Here is a 27023-nt window from a genome sequence, read left to right as displayed (position 1 = left end):
AAGTTTATTACTCACAATCCATGGAAATCGAACTAAAAACAACAATAATCAAGCAATACATGATAATAAGTTGAGAAAGATTGATAGAAATCTATAACTAAGAACAATAAATGAATAATACCACTACTTGATTAATTGAAATAAAAAGTAGAGAAGCTTAGAGTTTACAAATGAAGCTTCAATGACGGAATTGCTGAAATTTTTGAACTACAATCTTCACTCTTGACTTTGATTTCTAAGATTAAACTAAATAAGCAAAATAAAGTAAGCAAAACTAAGTGTTTTTCTAGAGAGAGTTATGAAAATATGCGAGAGTCTATTCTAAGACCTAAGAAAAATCGATAATAAACCTCAAAACATAGGGGAATCCGTCAAAATTAAAAAACCTCACAATAGGTCGTCGAGGCCGGGGCAGGGGGTCGCAGCCGTGAAGGCAAAGCTGTGCGGAAATGCAAAAACTTCCAGTAGCAAAATCCCGGCCGGGATAGAAGATGTCGCGGCCGCGAAAGCCGCCGCGTATGGGATGAAAAGGTCGCGGCCGAGATCAAACATGGGAAACAAAGGGCCTGAACAGCCCCGTGGCGGTCGGGATAGGGCCTGGTCGCGGCCGGTTGAATCCTGGTTGCGGCAGGGATCAGCTTCGCGGAGAACCGTACATACCCTGCTTCCAACGATCATAACTACTTCATTTCTTGTCCAAATAAAGCGTGTGACCATTTATTGGAAAGCTCTTGGAATAATATTTCCACTCCAACTTGAATCACATGGAAATTTTAAGCAGAAAATTAGTTTTTGGTCGTTTTAGTTTGGCTGTTGTGCACAAGTTCAGCTCCTTGGCTTTTCTGACTTCTTCGGCTCTTTTCTTGGCTCTTTGGCTTTTCAAATATGCGCGTGGATCACCAAATGCCTGCACAATGGGAAAGAATACAAGGGACACAAAAACCACGTAGAAAATGGCCTAAAAGTTACAAAACTAATGAAAAATATGAAAAGTACAAAAGATAGAAAAACTAAGGAAAAAGAAATAAAAATCCACTAAACTAGCACTAAATTCCACCTAAAAACACCATCTAAAGTGGGTTAAAAACCCACTTATCAAGCTCCTCCATCCCCACTTCCACATTGCACCCCATATATGTGCCTAACTTGTCAGAGCTTGGAGTGCTAAGTATTTTCCTCAATATATGCTTCAAACCGGTAGCTTTTCAAACTTAATCAAGACTTCCTCCATGATACCTCCTCTCATCTTCAACCTTACCTTGTCAGGGAGGTATTTTCGAACGTCCATCAAAACTCCGAGCCTCGAGGATTTATTTCTTTCAACAATGTCGGACTTGTCCATACTCACAAAGGTTCTCAGCTTGTTCCCGATAGCTTTCACATTCCCCTCATTATTCCTGCCCTTAAAAGGAAAATCATAAACCCTTTCCCACAAAGAAATATGGGACAAAGGTAATTTAGAGGGACGTGTATTATCTTGAACATCACCCGGAATGAGGGGATGGTGATTGAAATGTCATGATTGAGACTCCATAACGAGAGCTTTATCCATATAATGGTGGAATTTGAAGAAAAAGGCTTCTTTTCGATGCAATTTGCCTCCATCACATTCTTAGGGTCCCATACCTAGCTTCTTCATCATCGAAATTAGGGCATTCACGTTCACATTTCTTCCCATCCACATACTCCCTATAACTCCCAACACGATTTTTGCTTCCTCCTCCTCCTCACCTTCTTCAACCAACTCTGTTTCTTCCTCATAAGCATCAGTCACTTGCTTCTCAGGATCCGTTGCCATAATAGTCAAAGTCACAAACCTTCAATGTGGAAGAAAACCCTATCAAGGAGCTAGAACGAGAAACCTCCCAAGAGCAAACCTTAGAGAGATTAAAATCTGATTCCCCCCCCCCTAAACTCAACTTACAAAGCTCTCGAACCAACCAACAACTTTCGAAGCTTGCCTTCTCTTGAGCCAAAATTCGTCCCTCGCTACCTCCCTCAAGTTAAAGAGATTTTGTTTGTTACGTCGGAAACGATCGGACCTGATCGCACCTGATTGGAACTTTTTAATAATACCTTTGTGTTGTGCTATAGGCTCATGATACCTTTGTTCTCTGAAGGTAGTCTATGCCCGAGTTGCAATGCTCTCAGGATGGACCAATGGGGAGATCATGTTGTCCACTGCTATAGTGAAGTGGGTGTGAAATTCAGGCATAATTTGGTGTGTGATATTCTTTTTGATATTTGCTCCAAAGTTAGGATCGTGGTGCGTAAGGAGGCTCCCATGAGCTTCCTTTCAGAGGCTGGGAAGGATCTTAGGCCTTCATACCTTTTACTATTTAATTGGTACCGGGTAAAAATGCATATTTGGATGTGATCGACCGGCATCTCTCCCTTTTCCGTTATGGGTTTGAGCACAGCTTGGTTGCGGGCAGTCCCCATCTCGGGTTTAGGCCAGACTATGAACGGTAAGACTTATCGTTCGGTTCTTTGCTATCGGTTGGGTATTCTGTTGTTCTCTGATTCGACGCCGTGTTCTGCTTGCTCTCGGGTTTTCGATGGGGATATTTATGGGGATCATGCCGTGTCTTGTGCTGGGATCGTGGGTATCAAACATCGACATAATGTTGTTCGTGATACCCTTTTGGATATTTGCTATCGGTCGGGGATTTCTGCTCGAAAGGAGGTTGATGTTGGGCTGACTAGTGAGAGTGATGGAGCTCTTCGTCCTGCAGATATATTGCTTTATTCTTGGGATGGCGGTGTAGATGTGTGTGTTGACTTGACCGGGTCTTCACCTATGACGCAATCTGGGTTGTCAGACTTCGTTCCGGGTCGGGTTGTGGCGGTTGCTGCGCAGCGGAAGCAGGCTAAGTATGCGGCACGTTGTAGGGCTTTGGGTTACGATTTCTTTCCTTTTTCCTTCTCTTCTTTTGGGGAGTTAGAGAAAGGGGCTGTTTCGTTGCTGAAGCGGGTCCAGACGTACTCCAGGGCTCAAGACATAGGGGCACGGGCAGCTGCCCACATTTTCAGCAGGATCGGGTTCGCCATAGCTAGAGGAGTGGGGGCCCAGATTGTATCTCGGCTCCCCACCAACTTCTTGTAGTTTACTTGATCTTTGTAGCTTGTTAAGCTTGTAACGTTTTGGTGGTTTCCCATAATAATAATAATAATAATAATAATAATAATAATAATAATAATAATAATAAATACTCCCTCCATCCCTTTTTATTCTTTAGGTTTCGTATCATGCATGGATTTAACAAATAATTAATGTGAAAGAATATTCATTTTTTTTACTCAAACAATACAAATTATAGTTTTTCATACTAATATTTTCACTTTTATTCAAAATTTGACATTGGAAAAGTAAGAAAGATTTAATGTTCCAATGGAAAAGTGTGAGATATTTAATGACCTAATGAATTTAATTGTTTTAAGTAATTATATGACATGATTTTTGACAGCATATTATGAACTTTTATGTTATAATATAAAAGAAAATATTCAAAGTGTAAATATTAAGACGAGACACTAAAAACGGAAAGCGTAAAGAATAAAAAAGGACGAAGGGGGTAAATAATAATAATAATAAATAAATAAATAAATAATATTTTCTCCTTTCCGTAAATATCGCATCATTCCGTTATGACTTTAGTGTTATGAAATATAATAATGGATGCCCATTATACCCCCGTCCTTATTTCCGGAATATTCTAGGGTTCAGTAAAATCCTAACTATTGTATCCTATATATACCCGGTACTATATGGAATAATAAAAAACAACCATATTCTCTCTCTTATTCTCTCCTGTTTATTCACAACACGTTATCAGCACCAAACCCTAGCCGTCTGAGCAGAAAGAAACCTAAGGAAATTACCACCATTAAAATCAAGGTAAGTGCGTACTCCGTATTATGTTTGAGTTTTATGTTTGATATTGTACCGCAAGTATTTGTCAAACATTGTATTAGTTTTTGAATTCGGTAAATTTTATTATTTGGTTTTGAATCGGGTGTTATCCTCTTATATTTCGTTGTTCATGCGATCGGAACTGTTTCTACTTTCTTTCCATTTTGGCCAATTATCACTTTGTGTACACTCTTCAATAGACTTTGGTTCTTGATCCTCATTTTCATCCATAACATCAACTGCTACATTGCATGCAAAAATTTCATCGACGTCGATTTTATTTCGGTTCCATTTCATTCCAGACATGACATAATTAGTTGAGATCTCTTCATTATCAGGTACCTGAATTTCTTCATTCGTCATGTCTAAAGTCTCTTCTGGAGATCCTTCAGAATTCTTTGCTTCCTCGGTTTGGCCATTATCAATCGCCGCTCCTTTTCTTTTCCGAGGATTCTTATCTTTGGAACCAATAGGTCTACCACGCTTCATGCGTGCTATAGACTCACTAGCAGTTTGATATTGTCCTGCTGGGACATCAAGTTTAATTGGAGCATTTATCGCTGGTATATGTGACTTAGTCACTCTATTTGGGTCAGTAAATGCGTCTGGCAATTGATTTGCTAAGCTTTGTAAATGAATTATCTTTTGTACTTCTAATTCACATTGTTTAGTACGAGGATCAAGATGAGACAATGATAATTCACTCCAAATGATTTCCTTCTCCAGCTGTGTATTTTCTCCCCCTAATGTTGGGAAGACTGACTCATTAAAATGACAGTCTGCAAATCGAGCCTTAAATAGATCCCCTGTAGATGGCTCTAGATATTTAATTATTGATGGGGATTCAAATCCAACATATACTCCTAACCTCCTTTGAGGGCCCATCTTAGAACGTTGTGGTGGAGCAATTGGAACATATACAGCACATCCAAAGATTTTCAGATGGGAAATATTTGGTTCCTGACCAAAAACCAATTGTGATGGGGAGAACTTTTGATTACTCGTTGGCCTGATGCGAATTAATGCTGTTGCATGTAATATAGCATGTCCCCAAGCAGAGATTGGGAGTTTGGACTTCATAAGTAATGGTCTAGTAATCAACTGGAGACGCTTGATTAATGATTCAGCCAGACCATTTTGTGTATGAACATGTGCTACAGGATGTTCAACACTTAGCCCAATGGACATGCAATAATCATCAAAGGCTTGAGAAGTGAATTCACCAGCATTATCAAGACGAATTGCCTTCATAGGGAAATCTGGAAAATGTGCTCGTAATCTAATCAATTGAGCAAGTAGTCTCGCAAACGCCAGGTTGCGAGTTGATAACAAGGATACATGTGACCATCTACTCGATGCGTCAATTAAAACCATAAAATATCTAAATGTTCCACACGGTGGGTGAATTGGCCCACAAATATCTCCTTGTATACGTTCCAGAAAATTGATAGATTCAAAATTTATTTTAGCTGGTGAAGGCCGTACTATAAACTTGCCTTGTGAGCAAGCAGCACATGAGAAATCATTAGCAAGAATCTTCTGGTTCTTCAGTGAATGCCCACACGAACTTTCAATTATTTTTCGCATCATTAATGAACCGGGGTGGCCTAACCGGTCATGCCAAACAGTGAAATTATCTATAAACTTCTGGTTTACCGTAGCATATGTTTCAATTGTATTGATTTTAGTGTAGTACAAACCAGTGGAGAATGCAGGTAATTTCTCCAAAATATGCTTAGCGCCTTGGGTAATACTCGTGATGTGAAGGTATTCAATATTTCCTTCACTTGTTGTCTCAACATGATATCCATTATGTCGAATATCTTTAAAGCTCAATAAATTTCTTTGAGACTTGGGAGAATATAATGCATCAATAATTTCAAATTTCGTTCCCATAGGCAATAATATATTTGCTCTTCCGGAGCCTTCAATTATATTTGTACTACCTGATATAGTACTCACACTAGTTTCTTTCATTGTCAAATAAGAGAAATATCTCTTGCTTTTCAATATGGTATGAGTAGTTGCACTGTCTGCTAAGCATAAATCTTCACCATTCATTGCTAACTGAACTTGAGGGGTATTCATGTTCTTCAAATAAATGAAATATCAATAAGAATAACTTAATAACCGAAATTTAACAATGTCATATAAAACCATAGTTCAAAACAAACAAAATCCAAAATAAAATAACATGAATCCAAGAATACAAAGTTTTATTCTTAAAGGACCATAAACGACTCTAAGGATTAATTATTCCCTTCAGGGGTGGTGAGAAAATCAGCAACTTCCAGGTGAGTTGTATTGCCACAATCAAAGTCACCTTCGCCAACTCGAAGGCATTGGAATGGGATAAAACATGTACTTCGTTACCTCCAAGGAACGAAAGATATGGGATTATTCTTTTCTAACCAGTCCAAAGAAGACTTAATTGGCTATGCAGATGCAGGTTATTTGTCTGATCCCCACAATGCTCGATCACAAACAGGATATGTCTTTACATGTGGTGGTACTGCCATTTCTTGGCGTTCCATGAAGCAAACCATTGCAGCTACTTCTTCTAACCATGCAGAAATTTTAGCTATCCACGAAGCTAGTCGTGAATGTGTATGGTTAAGGTCTGTAATTCAACATATACGAGAAGATTGTGGCAAATCCACAGGGAAAGAAGCTCCAACAGTTATGTATGAAGATAATGCAGCATGCATTGCACAGCTCAAGGATGGATACATCAAAGGTGATAGAACAAAGCACATTTTACCAAAATTCTTCTTCACCCATGACCTGCAGAAGAATGGTGATGTACAGGTTCTGCAGATTCGTTCAAGTGAAAATTTGGCAGACCTATTTACCAAGGCGCTTCCAACTGCTACTTTCAAGAAATTAGTTTACCAGATTGGATTGCGTCGTCTCAAAGATCTCAAGTTATGTAATCATGAGGGGGAGTAGATGCGCGCTGCACTCTTTTTCCCTTAACCATGGTTTTTCCCACTGGGTTTTCCTGGTAAGGTTTTTAATGAGGCAGCATAGTTCGCGCATTAGGAAATATTTGTTTTAAGAGAGAAATTTTATTTTTGTATAATGGACATCCAAGGGGGAGTGTTATGAAATATAATAATGGATGCCCATTATACCCCCGTCCTTATTTCCGGAATATTCTAGGGTTCAGTAAAATCCTAACTATTGTATCCTATATATACCCGGTACTATATGGAATAATAAAAAACAACCATATTCTCTCTCTTATTCTCTCCTGTTTATTCACAACATTTAGCCATTTTTTGTGATTAATACGTAAGAAAATTGTACTCATGTGAAGTCATTTTAGATTCGTAGATATATATTTTCTAAAAAATCAATTTTTATAAATAATACTCCGTATGTTAGATGAGTAAAAATCAACTATGCGATATTTATGGAATGGACAAGTAATAATTTTGAAAAATAAAAAGTACGGAGCACACTAAAAAAATTAATAATAGAACGTGGCCCTGTATCTCTCTCAATTTCCCGGTGAAATAGGGTAGGTGGTTATCGATTGCAGTCGAAGTTAACGAAAAAAATGTCAAATCTTCTACTCATTTCTCCTTCAATCAACTTATTAGTAAGCTTCTCTGAAATTTCTCTTACTCCATCCGTCAAATTCATTACCTTCTGTTTTTCTTCTTCGATTTAATTACTGGTTTTCATGTCCAGAGTTTAATACTGAACTTGATAATTGCAGTGGACTCCAAAATCTGTCGCCAATAATAATCAGACTTCGTTAATTAATCAGCAATTGCGCAGAACAGTTTCAGTTAGAGCTTTCTTTTTCAATCCATCTGACGAACCAATTCTCAAGGAAGCAGTCAAGGTTTAAATCCAAATTCATTTATTTGGATAATATTTACTGGTGTTATTGTTTATTTTATTAGATGATATTGAACTCAATTCTCAGGAATAGGGTTCAATACATACGGAGTAATTTAGTTCTTTAAAATTCCGAAACAAGATAATATAATATTAAGTGTCTCATATGAAATTGGCAAAATTAAAGTAGATTATCACTGGCTTTGATGTTTTGCCTTTAGATTTTTTAAAATATGGATAAGGAGGTCAATTTAAGTTTGCAAAATGGTCGAAGTTAGGCTTTAAATTGAGATACAAGTAGGAAGCTTTGCAAGGTACACTGAACTGAACAAGACTAAGAACTGGCTTTGATGCTTTGCCTTTACATTTTGGAAAATATAGATAAAGGTGGTCAATTTAAGGTTGCAAATGGTCCAGGTTAGGAAGCTTTGCAAGGTAAAAATGAACTGAACTGAACTGAACTGAACAGAACAGAACAGACTAAGAAATATTGTACACATTTTGGATAAAAGCTATTTGGTATTGAAACTTTATCTTTCCGAGCACCATTGAGTCTTCTGAAGCCAATGCTTGTGATTGGCTGCAAACTTGAATTTTTATGTGAATTGGGATAAGAAAAACGTGTTAACATAGGCAACTCTTCCTACTCCAAAATTCCGCTCTTATTAGTTGAGCTGCATGCTTTCCTTCTCTTGTTATGGCCTGGACTATGGTCACCTGGTCATTAGCTTTTCTTGCTGGTTGGCCTGGCCCTAGGTAAGTATGCTGTAGAAGAGAAAAAAAAAATTGTAGCCAAGTAGTCAGTTGGGAGATCTCTCATTTGTGAATAGCATTCTGAAATACGAACTTGCTAGTATAATATAGATTTACCTAGTCATACTAGATCTATCATTCAAGAGTTCTTTATATCTGTCTTTGAAAGATTAACTTAGCAGTAGCTGGTAGGTGCAAGATTAAGCCTAAAGCGTGAACAAATCTTCGAATATCATCAATGTCATTGACTCGTAGTTAGATTAATCAAGTCATCTCTGCAGTTCTTAGAGGAGGAGTATCATAATAATACCTTCAGTTTTATTCTTGTATACAATCTCACTTGTATATGATTATGTCCAAGGTATCCACTTTTCCTTAACCTCTGTATATTCATTGATATGCTAGATGTCAAATATTTGCTGATTTTGGTGGGCTCCATGGGTTAGAACTACATGTTTTTTCTGTTTTTGTGATTTTGTTGCGACTTTTCTGTGGAAAAATGAATTCTACTCTGTTTAATTTGCACCCGCTACTCCCTAGCCCGAAAGAAATGTATTGCTACTGTTTTTCTTTGATGAAGGAATCGTAGAAGTGTTCGTGAAAACCCCTTAGATATAAGTATGTAGTAGTTTGACACCTCGCAGGTATTTTGATGGTTGTGCACATAGGATTGTTAAATTTTTTAATAGGAGCTAAAATCTTGGATCATAATGCTTAAGATTTTCTTACTCTAGCTCAATTGTAGTTATGAAACTACATAATTAAGCGTTGAAAAGTTACTTGTTCCTATCCTCGTTTCTGCAGGAATAAAAATATTTGATGAGACAGAGCTGAAGTTACCTTACCAGGCATTGTATCATACTACAGACCATTGTAGCTTATTGCAAGGAATCAACTATTCCTTGGCTAGGAATTTAAGGAACACAGAAATTAAATAAGGATGTTTGATATATAACTGATAGAGCTTGAAGCTTTACAATGCAAGTAACCAAGAGACGTCCGAGAGGTCTCAACTCTCCCACTTAACCAAAATACTCCCATACTCTCAAGATGCTTATCTGATTCTCCTCCCTTCTCCTTTTAATTACAACTCACAAGTAAAGGACAAAAGTAATAGAGTAGAGTAAACTAGACAAAATGGCAGCTCCAGTTGGACAAAACGATTTAATGAACTTCAGGCTGCAACCACTAGGTGAGGTACATATTGGTGGTTCCTCACTTTGGTATGGAGGTTGTCTCTGCTTCCTTGGTGTCTCTTTGTGGTGTCTTTCCCTTTCTCTTCCTTGTGTACTTCTGAAACAGCTGAGGAGTATGTGAGGCATTGCACTTATCAGCACCTCAGTACCGCTGCCTCTCCTGGTTAAAAAAAACAGAAAGATATAAGTGGACTAACTTTAGAATTGGGGAGAAGTCGTTGTAATTAGGCCCTTTTAGGCTAAGTTGAGGACTAGCAGCAGCTTGTTGCTGCAGAATGATCAAAAGAACACACTTTAATGAGACATTTGGGTTTGCCAATTGCAGCTGACCAAAGCAGTAAATTTTGTGGAAGAACGATTACTTCATGTTTAGTGTAATCAGTTGTACATGTAATTGTATGAAATCATTTAATCAAGCGGCGGAGAATGGGGATTCGACTGAGTTTTACTGTGTTTCATGCGCGTTTTGGGCCTGGATAATGTACATATAGAATAGACTGGATGAGATGTCTATAAAGATCCTTGAAAGCCAAAAGTCTGGACATTTTCTACGAGTCTTTTGTTTATTGCAGAACTACATAATGTGGGCATGCTGTTGATAGATTACTGTTTTAGGTTGGCATTATTATAATTGTGTTTCTTTTTAAGGGAGTGTGGGAGAGGGATGGGGGGGTAATGGCAGGGGAGCAGAAGGGAGCTGTTCAGATATCAGAGTTGAACCAGGTTCGGTGTCCTGGACTCCTGGTATAAGTGAGTACGTACTTTGTATTGAACTTTCATGCTTCACGATGATCAGTCTATACCACTGCTTAGATTTTGGGGTTTAGTCTGTGTTTGTAATCACGCTGTGCTTAATTGGTGCGGACTTCTTACTTTGCTAGAATACAAGGTCTGAAATGAGCCCCGAGTACCTAAAAGGCTAAAACAACTTGCAGCCCCTCCAAGTCGCTATGTTGTCTTTTGTACGTAAAGGGGTTGTTTGTGAGAATGGTCTATTTTCAGTTGGGTTTATTTCATGGAAAACACATTACAATGCATAATCATATGTAGTAAGCTGTTTAGAGCAAGTTAAGGTTCAACATCTTGTCTTAATTCTTTCAGGAACCTTTGGCATTCATGGGTGGAATGTTGGCGGGCCTTCTCAAGCTTGACTTGAATGAAGAGCCCCTCAAAGAGTGGGTGAATAAGACAGTTGAAGCTTCTGGAATTACAGAAGAAGAAATTGATGCCCAAGGACCAGAAGCAGAAAAAGAAGCTCCACAACAGATAGATATTGAATAAACATACTTTGATCTGGTACGTAGTTCTGTACATGGTGCAATCGGCATCTTGAATGTTTAAGATACCGAAAGACTTAAATAGTTCTGTAATGATTTTGATACCTGTTAATTACTGATGTCCATGTAATAAACTGTTGTACATGCTTCTCTGCATTTAAGACATACAATTCCATTATTGGTCAAAATTTTGTAGATTCATTGAGTTGACTGAATGTGTGATCCATTACAGTTTTTTTGCCTGCAGGTTCATTTTATTAACCCATTTTTCCTGACTGCATTCACCATTTTGTGGGTTGAAGTAACTTTATAGCAGATTATCTTTCACCAAAACAGAGTGACCAGACTTTCCGCAGTAAGAAAATAAGTTAAATGTCAGCAAGGTTAACGAATAAGATGTGAATATGCCACGAAAACTGTAACTGTTTTTACTTTTTAGCCGATCTTAGAAATAGATTTATCAGTGCGCGAGGGGAGAGAGGTAGAGGTGGAACATTCATATATCATTGAGTTGACTGAAGGTTCAAAATGTCTCCCTTTTGTTTCAAAAATTATTAGCTATCTTTCTGTAGCCGGTAAAAGAAAATTTTCTAATTATCCAAAACTTCCCTCTTTACTGTTACACCCTTAAACTTTCATATTCTGGTTAAAACGATGTTATAATTATAATTTCAACCGACTTCCTCCCAATTTAATGAATTTGAAAAGAAAAAATAACATTTAACCAACTTTTTTTTATATTTACAACCTGTATTGTGTGTGACGCGCCACACCATCAACTGATGATGTGGCGCGTTCGAATTGGGGAAGTAGTGCGCTGCCAAGGTAGCTACTAATGATGTTTATATATAAAACGCAAAAATATATGTCACGTGATTGATCTATGGATCAGCGGTCAGGTTGAATTACATTTATAGCTTTGATGCATGAGTTGGTCTTGGGTTCTACTCTTAACATTAGGCGATTGTTTTCTTTAGGCTCCGTTTGGTAGGGCGTAAAACGTTTTCATTGTAAAATGATTTTTCATGGAAAATAATTTTTAAGGAAAAACACAATTTCAAACTAGTTTTCCTTTGTTTAGTACCTTAAAGGAAAATGAGAGAAGATGGTGAATATTGAGGGGAAAAAAGGAGAGGGAGGAAATAAGGAAAAGTGGTTTCCCTCCCTTTCAAATGGAAAAGGGTTTTTCATCTTGGAGGGAGTCATGGAAAATTGTTTTCCATCCTTTACCCAACCAAACAACGTAAAATGGTTGAAAAGGGGAAAACCATGAAAACGTTTTGCGTCCTACCAAACGGAGCCTTAATTTTTTGTCCTTTTCCCTTCTCTTATTTTGGACAACAATACAACTTTTTTCATTTTGTTAATTATTCACATCATAATTTTTAAAATTTTGATGTTTATAATATTATTCGAGATTACTCACATAATATTTAGGATTATTAATCTTAATTTAAATAGTTTCTATTTTTTAAAGTGGTATTTTATCATATAAAATATTGCGACGTTACTTTAATTTTTAATCACGGCTACATGTTGTATGTTAATGGTGTTACTTTTAAATTTTAAGCACAACTTCCACTAATATTATTCAAGATTACTTATATTTGTAATTGGTTACTTCTATTTATAACTCTAGTTACTTTGTAGTTTTAACAGTGTTACTTTTAATCCAGTTACGTAGTCACATACAACATTAGGAAGTTACTTTAGTTTTTTACTAAGGTTATATTTTGTATGTTAATAGTGTTACTTTTAAACCATAAGCACAACTACTACTTTTTTTTTTTTGAGGGAACAACTACTACTTATATTACTAAGGTTTACTTCTATTTATAATTTCAGTTACTTTTATGGTTTTAAAAGAGGTACTTTTAATCAAGCTACTTATTCACTTAAACCATTAGAATGTAATTTTAATATTTTACTAGGGTTACTTTTTGTATGTTAATGGTGTTATTTTTAAGTATTAGGCTCAATTACTACTAATATTACTGCGGATTATTTCTATATGTTATTGGTTACTTCTATTTAAAATTATAGTTACTTTTATAGTTGTAGCAAAGTTACTTTTACTCCAGTTACATGGTTTCTTTAATATTAGGAATTAGAAGGTAAATTGATAAAATATTAGGAAGTTACCTTAATGTTTAATCAGGGCTACATCTTGCATGTTAATGGTGTTACTTTTAAATATTATAAAGTTAATTTGATGTTTAATCAGGGTTACATCTTGTATAATAATGATGTTACTTTTACATATTAGGCAAAGTTGTCACTAATAAACTCATGGTTACTTTTCCCTCAAAAAAAAAAAACTCATCGTTACTTTTTATATTATTCGTGAGTTACTCCGTATAATTACTCCAAATATTTGGCAAAAACAAAAGTACTCCGCGTAATTTATATTGTCAATTTTGAGTTACTTTTGTATAAGGAGAAATAAAAGCTACGGAAATAAAATAAAATAAAAAAGTAAATAACGAAGATGAAAACATTGCTTCCAAGTACTCAAACTCGCGACCTTTGCTAATGCAAGCAGTGCTTTATTGATGAAGAAGTTGACCACTGAGCCAAGGAATAAAGTAGTGTAATTTCCTCCATGTTTTGTTATTTAACTAGTGTGTGGCCCGGGTGTTGCCCCGGGTTATGACTTTTATTCGGATTTGTTTGTTGTAAATATGCACCCACATAAATGGTGTCGTCATAGAATTATGGTGGTGACACAAGATTAGCGGTCGATTAACAACATTCCCAAGCTGAAACCCCACATCCGAAATTCAAAACAAAGTCGGATAATTTTCTTCATCATTAGTTGATTCATTACTCTGGACATTATTAGTTCATCGTCTACCCAATGGCACTTTTATACCCATTGGTGGTCCCTATCACATTTTCTCCTCACATGTAAGGAGAAAATGTGAGAGAGTTCACGGTGCACCCGTGTGCATGTATATTGTTCTATAATTACTAACCGTCAATGTTTCTCCTCTTACCCCGGAGTTATTTTTTGTTTTTGAGGCTTAATCTAGGAAAATAATAAATGTATATTTATAAATGAAATAATCATTTCCTTTTTTTTGCATTCAATTTTATTCAATTTGTTATTTATTGTAAAAGAACATATATGTTTATATAGAAAATATAACATAAGTTGTAGTTGGTTAAGATGGTAGGAAGTGCAACATTTAACAAAGAGGTCAAGTGTTCGATCCTTACTACATGTTTTTTGGTTGTCAATGACATGTCATGATGCTGATTAGTGGTGACGTGGCGTAATAAGGAGGGATATACGTGACACATATACGTTCGAATGGGCTTCGAATGAAGGCCCCTTTGTATGTGTTGAAGATCTTGCTTGAATGAGTAGAGTCCGAATTCACCTGCACAAAAGCAAAGTCACTAGCCTCGGGGGTGTTTCCGAGGAAAACCCCTCCGATGCCTAAGTAAGAATGATGCTCGGATTCTAGAGAGAAGTTCTCTAGAAGAGTAGTCTTAAGGCGATTAATTGGACGTACCTTGAGGTGTGAGCCTTGGCGGCCTATTTATAGTGTTTGCATAATAAATGCCCATAGGTCATTTATTGCTATTGGGCCTTGGGCCTTGATGGATGGCTGATTAGCCATTGGTAAGTTTGATGCTGTTTGTTTAGAGCCATTGGGCTTTGGACTTAGTGGCCCAATTGAGAATCAATTGGGAGCCCAAACAACATGCCCCCCCAGACCCGGTCCATTTAGAATTAAATGGGTGGGTTTCCAGCTGTCAGAAGTCCAAAAGTTCCCTCTCTTTTTTCGAAAAGGGATGATTGGCATTGATGACAAGTGTTGGGAGTTGTATTGTGTCGTGGAGATCGTGGGTTGAGGAAGTTGATGCGCCCCCTTTCTTTTCTATAAATACTGGGTGCTTTGCTCCTTTCGAACTTTTTACTCTTTCTTTCAAACCCATTCTCTCCCTAAATTCCGGCGATCGCAGTTTTCAAGTTTCTTCAGATCTACGGAATTCAGTCAGCTTTGGACTTCGGGAACTTGTGTTGTTCGTTTTATCGGCGAATTCCGCTTCGGAAAAAGGTAATTTGTTTCTGAGTTCTCCTTACTTCTTCGTTCTTCCTTCTACCCCTCAATCTAAACCCTAGACCGAGAATTCGCGACCATGGAAAAGAATAGGGGCAAAAGCAAGTTCGTCGTTGGCTCCTCTAGTGAGAGGGAGAATGTGCCTTCGGGAAGGTTACAGAAAACTTCGAGGGGTCGGCCTTCGGAGAGGCCGGTGGAGAGGCGTTCGACTGGTTGGGATGCTTCCAAAGATGATGTTGTTGGCGGGTCTAGCGTGTCTGAACGCGCAACTTCTGGTAAGAAAGCTGGTTCTTCGGGTGTGCGCCGTCCTTACCCTGAGTTTCCAGTTCATTGGACTGAAGCTGATCCGCTGGGCAAGTATGCCCCGATCTTGCATGAGACCACTAAGATCGATGGTCCGTTGGAGAAATCGGTCAGTGGTGACTGGTTGGTGGAGGCGAAGCTGGGGAACTACCATCGGAGGGCCGAGGAGCTATACGGAATCCAGCACGCCTTGGGGTACTGGTGCGAGCTTCCCGATCAGGAGCGTCCTCGGGTGACTCATCCGCCGAGGGGGTTCATCTCTGTGTATACTCATCACTTGGAGAACGGTCTCCGCTTTCCCTTGGATCCATTCATTTCCGAGCTCCTGGTGTCGTACAACATCAGTTTGGCCCAACTTACACCCAAATCTATGAGGCACATCATCGGATTTAGATGGGTGTGCGATTTTGTTAACTTTCCCTGTTCTGTCGCCGTGTTTCGGGATCTCCACGATCTGTCTTTCAATCACGCTTCCAAGGGGGATGGGTATGGTTGGTGGACCATCATCAACAAAAAGTCCCGAAGAAAGGGGGAGCCGAACTACATTATGGCCTACCCTTACCTCAGCTCTGACCATAATTGAAAGACGGAGTGGTTGCTCGTTCGTGTGCCGACAGATCCGAAGCATCCCAATTTTTATCGCCCTCCGAAGTGGTTTGTGACTCCTGATCCTGATATGAGAAGCGTGGCTGCTCCGGATCGGAACCATCACCACTACGTGGATCTCCTCCAGTGGTTTTTGGCTCGGGAGGACAACTACAAACTGCCGTCTAGCTGGCTCCCGAACCTCAACTATATCTTGCGGGAGGACATTCTTGCTGTTTCCGGTCTCAGCAGGATTTTTGACAGGGGTAGGTGTCTTTCGGCTGGGACCGTGCTTCAGTGAGTTTGTCTTCTTCCTTTTTGTCTCGTTTTATTGACTTGTTTTGTGCTTTGTTTCTGCAGAGTACGGCTTTAGCTGCATTGATCCTGTGGCTTTGGGCATCTCTTTGGATCTGAAGACTATTCACGATTCGGCTCCTGATTACAAGTTTGGGAAAGAGAATCCTCGTAATCCTCGCTTGAAGGATTACGTGCTGTCTCCTTCGGGTGTCGCTCGGATATCTGAAGTTCGAGCTGATCCGTGGGATTCTGCCTCCTCTCCCGAAGCTGTTCCAGTGAAGGTCGTGCTTCCTGATTTGAGGACAACCTCAGATCCGGTGAGTGTTTCTATATCCCGAAGTCTTTTGTTTGTCTTTCTTTCTGGTTGGCCGTCGGCTAAAGTCTTGGTCCTGGACCATCTTTTTAGGGTCCTGGGACTGACGCTGTGCCGCGTGCCGTTCCTTCGGTTTCATCTCCGGCTCGAATAGATATCTCTTTATCTAGGAACCGGGTATTTCCCGCTTTTTTCTTTATTTCTTCCTTTGTCTTCTTTTGCATTTATTGACCCTTGGTCTCCCCTTTTTAGGATCAAAGAAAAAGGAAGGGTAGCACTCTTTTGAGGCCTTCCGCGCATCCGAAGAAAGCGAAGGCTTCTCAGTCCTCGGAGAAGGTATTTGCTCTGACTTGGAGTTTTTTGTAGTCCGTTTTTCCCTTCTTCTTCTTTTTCCTTGAAGCTGATCTTTGAACGCCTGTTTTGTAGGAAGCGGTTTCGGAAGACATGCCTCCTCCCAAGAATCTCCTTCACTTCATGCCCTTGCCAGGGCAGAAGTTGAAGAGTGTGGTGGTTGCGGAGCCGCCGCCCGTGGATCAACCGTTGGCTGAGGAAGATACCATCCCCTCTCCGCTGAAGCCGTCAACTGCTTTAGGGATCGAGATCCAGGATATCACCAAGGTGATGGAGGCGATTGAAGCCGACCTTGTTCCTGGCTCGGTTGCCCCTATCGTGGTCGAGCAGAAGGAGGAATCTGCTGACGTTTCTCTCGAAAGAGAGAAAAGTCCAGATAAGGAGATGGTGGACCTCACCGAAGCACACATTGAGGTTCCCGAAGCTGAGAAGGAGGTCCCTTCTGCTGAGGAGGAGCAGCCCGAACAGGGTCTGACGAGGAAGAGGCGCCACTCGACCTTGGGCTCTACTTCGACCTCGGCCTTGGATAGACTGATCCACGCTGACCCTTGTTCGGATGTTCCGCTGAAACGGATCCCCGAGGAGGTAAGGGAGGCGATGGCTCGCTATGCTAGGGCTCCGGTTTTGGGGGAGAACCCCATGGCTCATGTGGGATCTTTGGTGGGTCCTGAAGCTGCTCGGGAGAATCTTCTTCGGGCCAACCCGCAGTGGAGGGTTCCTGGAGCTGAAGAGAGGAACCCAGCTATGATGGCCCAATACTATCTGAATGAGGTAAGTGTTGGATTTTCTCTTTTGAGTTCCGTTTTTGTTTTATGTTTTTACTTTTCCTCATCCTTCCTTCTCTCCCAGGCTGTTTTCTGGTCCTCGTTCGCTTCCGAGTGTAGCTCGGTTGAGGAGAGACAACTGAGGAGATATCAGGAGGCTTATGCTCGTGATATCCCTACTTTGGACCAGAAGGCTGGGCAGCTCTTCACCGAGCTGGTGGAGGTCAAGCAACTGTACCTTCAGTACAGTCGTGAGGCTAGGGAATCGGCTGAACAGATCGGGGCCGAAGTTGGGAAGCTCACTTTCCAAGTCGAAGAGGATGCTGAAAAGATAGCTTCCTTCGACAAGGAGAGAAAAGAAATGGCCGCCAAGTTTGCGAGCGAACTTGAAGAAAAAGACAGTCTTCTCAAGGAGATGACGTCTAAATTTGAGGCGGCCATTAAGCAGAGCCAGGAAGCGGAGGCGAGGCTTCAGCAGTTTGTCAAGCACCGAGAGATTATTCAGAATCAAGCTGACAAGGTGCCTGTTCTCCAGCTGAAGATCCGAGAGAAGGATGCGGCCATTCGGAAGTTGGAGCAAGAGCGAGTCGACCTCTACACTGCTGACCAGTGTAGAGAGCAGTACTGGAATGGCATCCTGGGTGCTCGGCGCATGTTTGCGAAGCACATGCCTCATTTCCCTTGGAATGAGAAGGTTCCTCTCTGGATGAGGGCCCAGGATCACTTGGTGGAGTGCCAGGCTGATCGGGACGAAGCTGAAGCTGAACGCCAAGCTGCTCTTGCAGAGGCTCGGGCCCAGAAGGCGATTTCCGAAGGTGACACTACTGCTGGGGGTTCTTCGAAGGATGCTCCCCTAGGGGCCGCTCCCGAGACTCCCAAGAGTTAGGGATTCGGGCAGTCGTCTTCTTCAGAGTCGGTCGGTTCCAGTTGAGGACTTCCGAATGTGTGCTTGCCTTTCCCCCTTTTGCCTCGGCGCTGCGTTGTACTGTTTCTTTTTGCTTTCTTAGTACTTCGGTAGGCCGGTATTGTCTGTTGATGGCTGACGATTTTAACTGTTTCATTTTGTTTTCAATTTTTGAGGGTCCTCGGGTATGTACCGAGTTTGTTTGATGTATTTGTACTTCCCCCAAATATTGAATGAAAAATGAATGTTTGTTACTTGGCTGCTTCTTTTCACTTTTGTACTTTCGCAATTTTAAGTCTTTGAATCCGTAGATTTTTCGAGCTCTTCTTTCTGTAGACTTGCTAAAAACCCTTTGATCTTGCGAGCTCTTCAAATCCGTAGATCTGTTAAGAGTCTTTTTAATTTGCGAGTTCTTCCAATCCGCAGATCTGCTAAGAGACTCTTTAATTTTGCGAGTTCTTCAAATCCGTAGATCTGCTAAGAGACTCTTTAATTTTGCGAGTTCTTCAAATCCGTAGATCTGCTAAGAGACTCTTTAATTTGCGAGTTCTTCAAATCCGTAGATCTGCTAAGAGACTCTTTAATTTCCAGACTCTTCAAATCCGTCGATCTGCTCAGAGGTCTGGATTGTTCTTCCGATCTCTTGTGGTTCGGAAACCTGGGCAAGAGATCGCTAGTCTGCCTCTTAGTTATGACTTCGGCGATCCGTGGATCTGAGCCGAAGTTTTATAACTTGATTCGAGCGACTGTTTGTTGCGAACAAATTTTATCTGGGTATCGCGAATCCGAGGATTCTGGACGATTCCCTGAAGTGTATGATTTGGTCATTTCTTGCATTTTATCAAGGAATGGGCAAAGTCAACCTGTTTTTAGTCTCGCATTGATCAGATCCGAGGCTGCATGTATATATAAAGGGACAATAAATATAGAGATAAGTTTAATGAAACACATGGTGCCAATGACTTTCCTCTTCTCATTAAACAACTTACTTGGTTTACAGATAGAGATCATACAAAATATTTCTTGAGAACATCGGTATTCCAATGGTTCTTCAAAATTGTTCCATCTAACTGTTTTAGCATAAACGTGCCTGGCCTTTTTTCGGAATGGATGATGTATGGTCCTTCCCAAGTGGCTGAGAGTTTGCCATGGATCCGTCCTTTCTGAACCGAGGCGGCGTTTCTGAGTACTAGATCACCGATTTTTAGGGGTCTGGCGTTGACTCTTCGGTTGTAATGCTTGTTGACCCTCTGCAAATAAGCTGCGTTGAGTGTCCTCGCATCGTTCCGAGCTTCGTCCAGTAGATCGAGAGCTTCGGACAGAAGTTGGCTGTTGCTTTCTCCTTGGAGCCCATCATACCTGTTGTATGCCTGGATCCTCAAGCTTTCTGTTCCGATTTCCACAGGGATGACAGCTTCGGATCCATATACAAGGTGAAACGGTGTTTGCCCGGTAGCTTCTTTCTCAGTGGTCCGAAGGGACCATAGCGTTCCGGGTAGCTCTTCTAACCATTTGTTTTTGTCATCCTCGACTCTTTTCTTGAGTGCATTGAGGATGAGTTTGTTAGCAGCTTCGGCTTGCCCGTTGCTTTGTGGGTGGCAAACTGCCGAGTAAGCTAGGTGTATGCCGAACTGTTTGCACCATTTTTGCAACGGGGTGTTGTCGAACTGCTTCCCGTGGTCGAAGACCATCAGTCTTGGTATGCCGAACCTTGTGATGATGTTCTGCCATATGAACTTGCGGACCTGAGGTTCGGTGATGGAGGAGACAGCTTCAGCTTCGATCCATTTGCTAAAATAGTCGACTCCTACAATCAACCACTTCTTCTGGTTCGTAGCTGAGGGGAAGGGACCAATGATGTCTAACCCCCACTGTGCGAATGGTAAGGGATACAATGTTGATTGTAGGGTTTGAGCTGGTTGATGGATGGCTGGTGCGAACCTTTGGCATTTCTCGCATTTCCTTGCCATCTGCTTTGCCTCGGAAACCATAGTGGGCCACCAGTATCCGGCCCGAAGGGCTTTATGTGCCAATGTCCTGCCTCCGATGTGGTTTCCGCATATCCCGAGGTGGATTTCTCTTAGGATGTAGTCAGCGTCTGTTGGACCCACACATTTTAGCAGCGGAGCGGAGAATGATTTCCTCATGAGCTCTCCTTCGGCGCTGATGATGAACCACTTGTTGAATCTTTTCAGTTTTCTCGCCTGCAGCTTATCTTCGGGAAGTTCTCCCCTTTCTTTGTATGCAACTACTGCGTCCATCCAGCTGGGTTCGGTACGTAAACTGCATACTGTGGTTGGTAGCAAGTCAATGCTTCTCTCTTGGTGAACTTCCACGTGGAACGACCTGTTTAGGTCGATGAGTGTTGAGCTTGTGAGTTTTGACAGTGCGTTTGCTTGCGTGTTTTGTCCTCGGGGGATGAGAATGACTTCAAAGGATCTTAACTTTGACGTTAAGGATTTAATTTTTGCTAAGTAAGCTGTCATGCTGGGCCACTTGGCCTCATACTCCCCTCGGATCTGGTTGGCTACAAGCTGGGAATCAGTTTTGAGGCAAACATGCTCGGCCTCCAGGGATAAGCAAAGCTCTATCCCTGCGATTGCGGCCTCATATTCGGCCTCGTTGTTAGTTGCTTTGAAGCCGAACTTCAATGCATACTCTATGCTTTCCCCGTCGGGGGGATTAGTACAACTCCTGCTCCTGAGCCGTTTATTGTGGAAGATCCGTCAGTGAAGACCTCCCAAGTGCTTTTCGTATCATCCAGCATTTCCTGGTATGAGCACTCGGCCAAGAAGTCTGCCAACGCTTGTGCTTTGATTGCTGTCCTCGGCTGATATTTGATGCCGAACTCTGATAGTTCGAAGGCCCAGGCAGCCAATCTTCCTGACCTCTCTATTTTGTCGAGTACTTTCTCGAGCGGTTGGTCAGTTAGTACTGTGATCTGGTGGGAGTCGAAGTATGGCCTCAGTTTTCGTGCAGCTACCACTACTGCATATGCGACTTTCTCGATGAGCGGGTACCGAGTTTCGGCCCCTGTGAGTGTTCGGCTGGTGAAGTAGATTGGCTGTTGCTTCTTCTCTTCTTCCCGAAGAAGCACTGCGCTGACGGTTCCAAGGCTGACTGCGACATATAGGTATAGGGTTTCTCCCTCCTTTGGTCTGGCCAGTGTCGGCAGTTGAGCTAGGTGGGCTCTGAGTTGCTGAAAAGCTTCTTTTTGCTCCTGTTCCCATATCAGTTCGGGATCCACCTTCCTCGGGACCCCCTTTTTCTTGACTGGTTCTGCTTCTCACCCGGGGAGGTTCTTTGGTTTCAATGCTTTGAAGAAGGGGGCTCCCTTGTCCGAGGCTTTTGATATGAACCTTGTTAGTGCGGCTAACCTGCCGGTTAGCCTCTGCACATCTCTCTTGGTCTTCGGCTCGGGTAAATCCAATGCCGCTTGGACTTTGTCTGGGTTCGCATCGATTCCTCTTTCGCTCACCATGAATCCGAGGAACTTCCCTGACTTCACCCCGAAGACACATTTTTTTGGGTTCAGCTTCATGCTGTATTTCCTCAGATTTCCGAAGGTCTCTGCCAAGTCTTTAACATGGTCTTCCTCCTTGATGCTTTTTACGATGGAGTCATCCACATAGACCTCGACATTCCTCCCTTTCTGGTCGGCGAAGACGTGATCAACTAGCCTCTGGTAGGTGGCTCCGGCATTTTTCAAGCCGAAAGGCATCATTTTGTAGTTGAACACTCCTGCGCTTGTGATGAATGTTGTCTTTGCCCTGTCGTCGGGGTGCATGAATACTTGGTGGTAGCCTGAAAAGGCATCCATGAAGCTGAGCAGTGCATGGCCGCTGGTGGAGTCAACCAATTGATCTATCCTTGGCAGGGGATAGCAGTCTTTGGGGCAGGCTCGGTTCAGATCTGTGAAATCCACGCACATTCGCCAGGAGCCGTTCGCTTTTTTGACCATCACCACGTTGGCCAACCATTTTGGGTACATGCATGACTCGATGAATCCGGCCTCTTGCAACTTTTTCACCTCTTCGGCGATGGCTCTGTTTTTCTCCGAGGAGTAATTCCTCTTCTTTTGTTTGATTGGCCGAGCTTCGGCGTTGACGTCCAGCTTGTGACAAATCAGCTTCGGATTTATCCCTGGCATATCTGCTGCCGACCATGCAAAAATGTCTTTGTGATCCCTGAGTAGTTGGATCAAATCGATTCGGAGCCCCGAGCTTAGGCCCTTGCCTATTCGGACGCTCCTGACTGAACCTTCTTCGAGGAAGATATCCTCCATTTCCTGATCTGGTTCAGGAGACAGGGTTTCGGGGCGGGCATCGACCTCTGCGGGAGATAAGCTGCTCATGCCTGCTTTCCTCCTTTTTGCCTCACTCTCCTCTTCTGGAGCATCTTTCTCCGCCTCCGAACTGTCTCCTAATTTGGGCTTTCGGATGGCGGTGTGGCAGGTTCTTCTCGCGACCTCTTGATCACCTCTAATTCGTTCGGCGAATCCTGCATCCGAGACGTATATCATCAGCTGATGGTATGTGGAGGGGACTGCTTGCATCTTGTGGATCATGGTTCTTCCCATGATTACGTTGTATACGGAATCGCAGTCCATCACCAAAAATTCGTCCCGAAGGGTTTTCGCTGCTTGGCCTTCGCCCACTGTGACTGGCAAGGTGATCTTTCCTCGAGGGATAGCTGCGGATCCGTTGAATCCGATCAGGGGGTAACTGACTTTCGTCAATGCTTCCTCTGACTCTTCGAGGATCAGTTGCTCGAAGCAGTTTCTGAAGATGATATTGACGGCACTTCCTCCGTCAACCAACACTCGGTGTACGTTGTGGTTATTGAGGTCCATGGAAATGACTAGAGGATCGTCATGTTTGTATTGGACTCCGAAGCAATCATCGGCAGTGAAGGTCATGTTCGGGGGGTGTGGTTGGTTGTCTCCCACTGTGCTGAAGTTGACTCTATGGGTGAGAGCTCTCAGGTGTTTCTTGCTGGCTTGGCCAGACTTCTGTCCCCCGAACACCACTAGGATGTCATTCTTCTTGTGCCCTGTTGCTTCGTAGACCCTTTTCTGGGGTTGCTCGTGTTGTTTGCCACTTGCGGCCTTTTCTTTTTCCTCCATTCGGTCTAACAAGTACTGTTTCAGGTAGCCTCGGCGAACGAGGTCCTCAATGTTGTCTTTCAGCGAGTTGCATTCTTCGGTGTGGTGACCGAAGTCATCATGAAACTCGCACCATTTGTTCTTGTTTCTCCGAGCTGGGTTGGACTTGAGCTTCCCAGGTAGTTTCCACTTTTCATCGTTTCTGTTGAGGCTAAAGATTTCTTTTCGGGGCAGAGTCAGTGGAGTGTAGTTAGTGTATCTGGGTTGAAGTTCACCCCTTCTCCCGTCTTTCTTCGGGCTCATCTCTCTAGCTCCTACTTTCTCCTTCCCTTTCCTTGAGCCGCCCTCGGGCTTGCTCTGGGTATTCTTTGTTTCTCTCGGATCCGACGATCCTTTCAATCTTGCAGCGGCTTTGTTGAACTCTTCGGTTCTGATGAACGCATCAGCCATTTGGAGCACGTCGGCTATTTTGGAGGGGTTTTTCATCGAGAGCTTATCACGGAATTTCCCTTCCTGGAGCGCGTGTTTCAAGGCGAAGATAGCCACATCTGGTTGTAAGTTTGGTATGTTTGTTGATTCCTTCATGAATCTGGCCATGAACTCTCTTAGACTTTCGTCTTTTTCTTGTTGGATCGAGGTCAGTTCTGCCGTGGTTCGCTCGGGGCGATTGTTGCTTACGAACTGTGTGCAGAATCTCTTTTTCAGCTTCTTTCAGCTTTTGATCGATCCCTTCGGCAGCGATCTAAACCATTCTCCCGCCACTCCGGTTAGCGTGGTTGGGAAATATTTACACCAACATGCTTCGGAGTAGGGACTCAAGAACATTTGCTGCTCGTAGGAGATGACATGATCCCTTGGATCCGTGATTCCGCTATACGTCAGGTGTGCTGGCAGTCTTACCTTTGGTATCTCTTCCCTGATCAGCTCGTCCGAGAAAGGGGATGACGTGGGAGTCATGATTCTTTTCCCGAGTCTAGCCCTGATGCCCTCGTTCGCCGAGGTTCTGTGGTTAGAACGTTCGGGCGTACGATGGGGGCTAGGGGTTCGATCATGCCTCCTGTCTCTTCTTCTTTCTCGGCTACTGACCTCGGGTCGTTCGCCAGATCTGCTTGATTCGCCTACCGCGAGTCTCGTATAGATCGAGGGTCTTAACCTTGAGTGGACCGATGGCCTCAACCTGCTGAGCACCGAGCTTCGGATCCTGGTGTTACGAGTAGTCGATTCGCTTTGGAGAGCTGTTGGAGTAGGCGATGGTTTTGCAAACCAATCTGGTTGTTGTTGTGCCCTTTTTTGGGTGTCCCACGTGCTTTCCATCCATCTCGACGTCAGGTGTGTTCCTGTCAAGGGGAGGAGCTCTCTTTCGGGTCTGGACACTTCTACACTGGGCTGCTCGTTCAGCCTTCGCCTGGTCCTCCTCTCCTCTCTGCGGTCTTTTGCCAATCCCTGCTGCTTCTCATTGAAGAGGAAGTTTTGCATGATGGTCATGGCCGCAGTGAGCTCTTCCCTAGTTGGAATCGGAGGTCCTGCGTTTGTGGCGGTCGTAGCTCTGCTTGGCTGTGACCTCGCCATCGATTGAGGGTGCTCCTCTTCGTCGGATTCCGAATCTGACCGCACTATCATATCGTCATCATCGTTGTTGATAACATCATTAACCATGTTGCAGAAAGAGGTGGTTAATGTCTTTCAAAAGGCTTTGAAGTGTTCTTCCCCACAGACGGCGCCAAATTGTTCCGGTGTTGTAAAGATGGAAACAATGGGCTTCGAATGAAGGCCCCTTTGTATGTGTTGAAGATCTTGCTTGAATGAGTAGAGTCCGAATTCACCTGCACAAAAGCAAAGTCACTAGCCTCGGGGGTGTTTCCGAGGAAAACCCCTCCGATGCCTAAGTAAGAATGATGCTCGGATTCTAGAGAGAAGTTCTCTAGAAGAGTAGTCTTAAGGCGATTAATTGGACGTACCTTGAGGTGTGAGCCTTGGCGGCCTATTTATAGTGTTTGCATAATAAATGCCCATAGGTCATTTATTGCTATTGGGCCTTGGGCCTTGATGGATGGCTGATTAGCCATTGGTAAGTTTGATGTTGTTTGTTTAGAGCCATTAGGCTTTGGACTTAGTGGCCCAATTGAGAATCAATTGGGAGCCCAAACAACTTGTATCCAAAACGATCCCAATACCATAACTCAAGAGAATGCATACAACTCAATACCTTTTTAGTACTTTATCGAAACATAATCAAAACACATACTGCATGTTTTGAAACATGTGCAAGTCACACTAGCATTTACAAGTAACAGTATAGGAGAAATGGGAAGTGGCTGGACAGTTATTTCATTATCTCATTACCTATATAAAAAAGCCATTTGGGCAAATGTTTTGCCGTAATTTTTTTTCCAACTTTACCCTTCATAATTTCTCATTATTACAAATTAATTAATTCATATCTAATTTCTCTTCTTAAAAGACACATGTTATTGTCTTATACAAATTTTTATTTAAAGCTGATATACAATAAATATTGTAAATCGAAAAAGTTAAATAGAATGTTTCTAAAGATTTATCAAATACAATCCAGTAAAGTTGTCTACGCATTTAATAAGAAACGGAGAAAAGTAGATATATAATTATTATTATTTTGTAAAGCTAAACATCTTCATGCCGCTTTTTATAGAGATAGGGATATACACTTATTGACTTAATTGCAAATAAGAATGATAAACTTTTGTTTGATGTAAACAATTAAGAAATAATGTCTTTTATGTTATACAGAGTGCTTAATTATTATGAGTACTCCTTCCATTCTTGAATGTTAATCCCTTTTGGAATCCAAAACAATCCAACAAAAGTACAATTATCACATGAATTTCAATAGAATATATGACTCATGTGGGTAGAATAGAGAAATAATTGTAGGGTGATCTAAAGTTTACTTCAGAGTAAACAAATGTGTCTTATGGATATTTACAAGGGTATAAAGGAAACAAATGTTGGACAAATAATAAAAGATTCCAAAATGGACTAATAAAAAAGAATAACTCGATTGAAAAATGGAGACTAACATTAAAGAACGGAGATAATAGTAAAAATTGTAAATGTACGTCGAGCTAACACGTGCGTTGCACGTATTTCTAACTAGTTTCGAAAAAAAAGGGAAGCAATTACTTTTGAGGGCTTTCATTTCCGCCAAAAATAAAAAGTTGGCCTTCATGTTTCCGCTTAGTTAACATTCAGTCGCAAATTTTTGGATGTACTCGGGTACAATCAGAGTTGGCTGTACCCCCATCCAAAACAAACATTTACTATCTCGGAAATGAATACTCCATATGTTATCGAATATTAGTCTCTTT

The 27023-nt window shown here is 41.7% G+C and overlaps 1 protein-coding gene across 2 annotated transcripts; it reads left to right on the top strand.

Moving 5' to 3' along the window:
- Nucleotides 1-7358: 7358 nt before the first annotated feature.
- LOC110791364 (UPF0426 protein At1g28150, chloroplastic) lies at nt 7359-11592 on the top strand. Of its 2 annotated transcripts, XM_021996114.2 has the most exons (4): nt 7359-7517; nt 7638-7766; nt 10813-11007; nt 11236-11592. In XM_021996114.2, the coding sequence occupies exons 1-3, from the start codon at nt 7476-7478 to the stop codon at nt 10990-10992; spliced, it is 351 nt and encodes a 116-aa protein (XP_021851806.1). In that variant the 5' UTR covers nt 7359-7475; the 3' UTR covers nt 10993-11007; nt 11236-11592. The 2 variants fall into 2 exon arrangements, with proteins under 2 accessions (XP_021851806.1, XP_021851805.1); XM_021996113.2 differs by lacking the exon at nt 11236-11592 and having other exon boundaries at nt 10813-11193.
- The last annotated feature ends 15431 nt before the right edge of the window (nt 11593-27023 follow it).

Source organism: Spinacia oleracea, chromosome 2, assembly GCF_020520425.1.
Source record: "Spinacia oleracea cultivar Varoflay chromosome 2, BTI_SOV_V1, whole genome shotgun sequence".
Lineage (NCBI taxonomy): Eukaryota > Viridiplantae > Streptophyta > Magnoliopsida > Caryophyllales > Amaranthaceae > Spinacia > Spinacia oleracea.
Note: the sequence above shows the minus strand (reverse complement) of the source record. Positions and strands in the feature narration are given on the sequence as shown.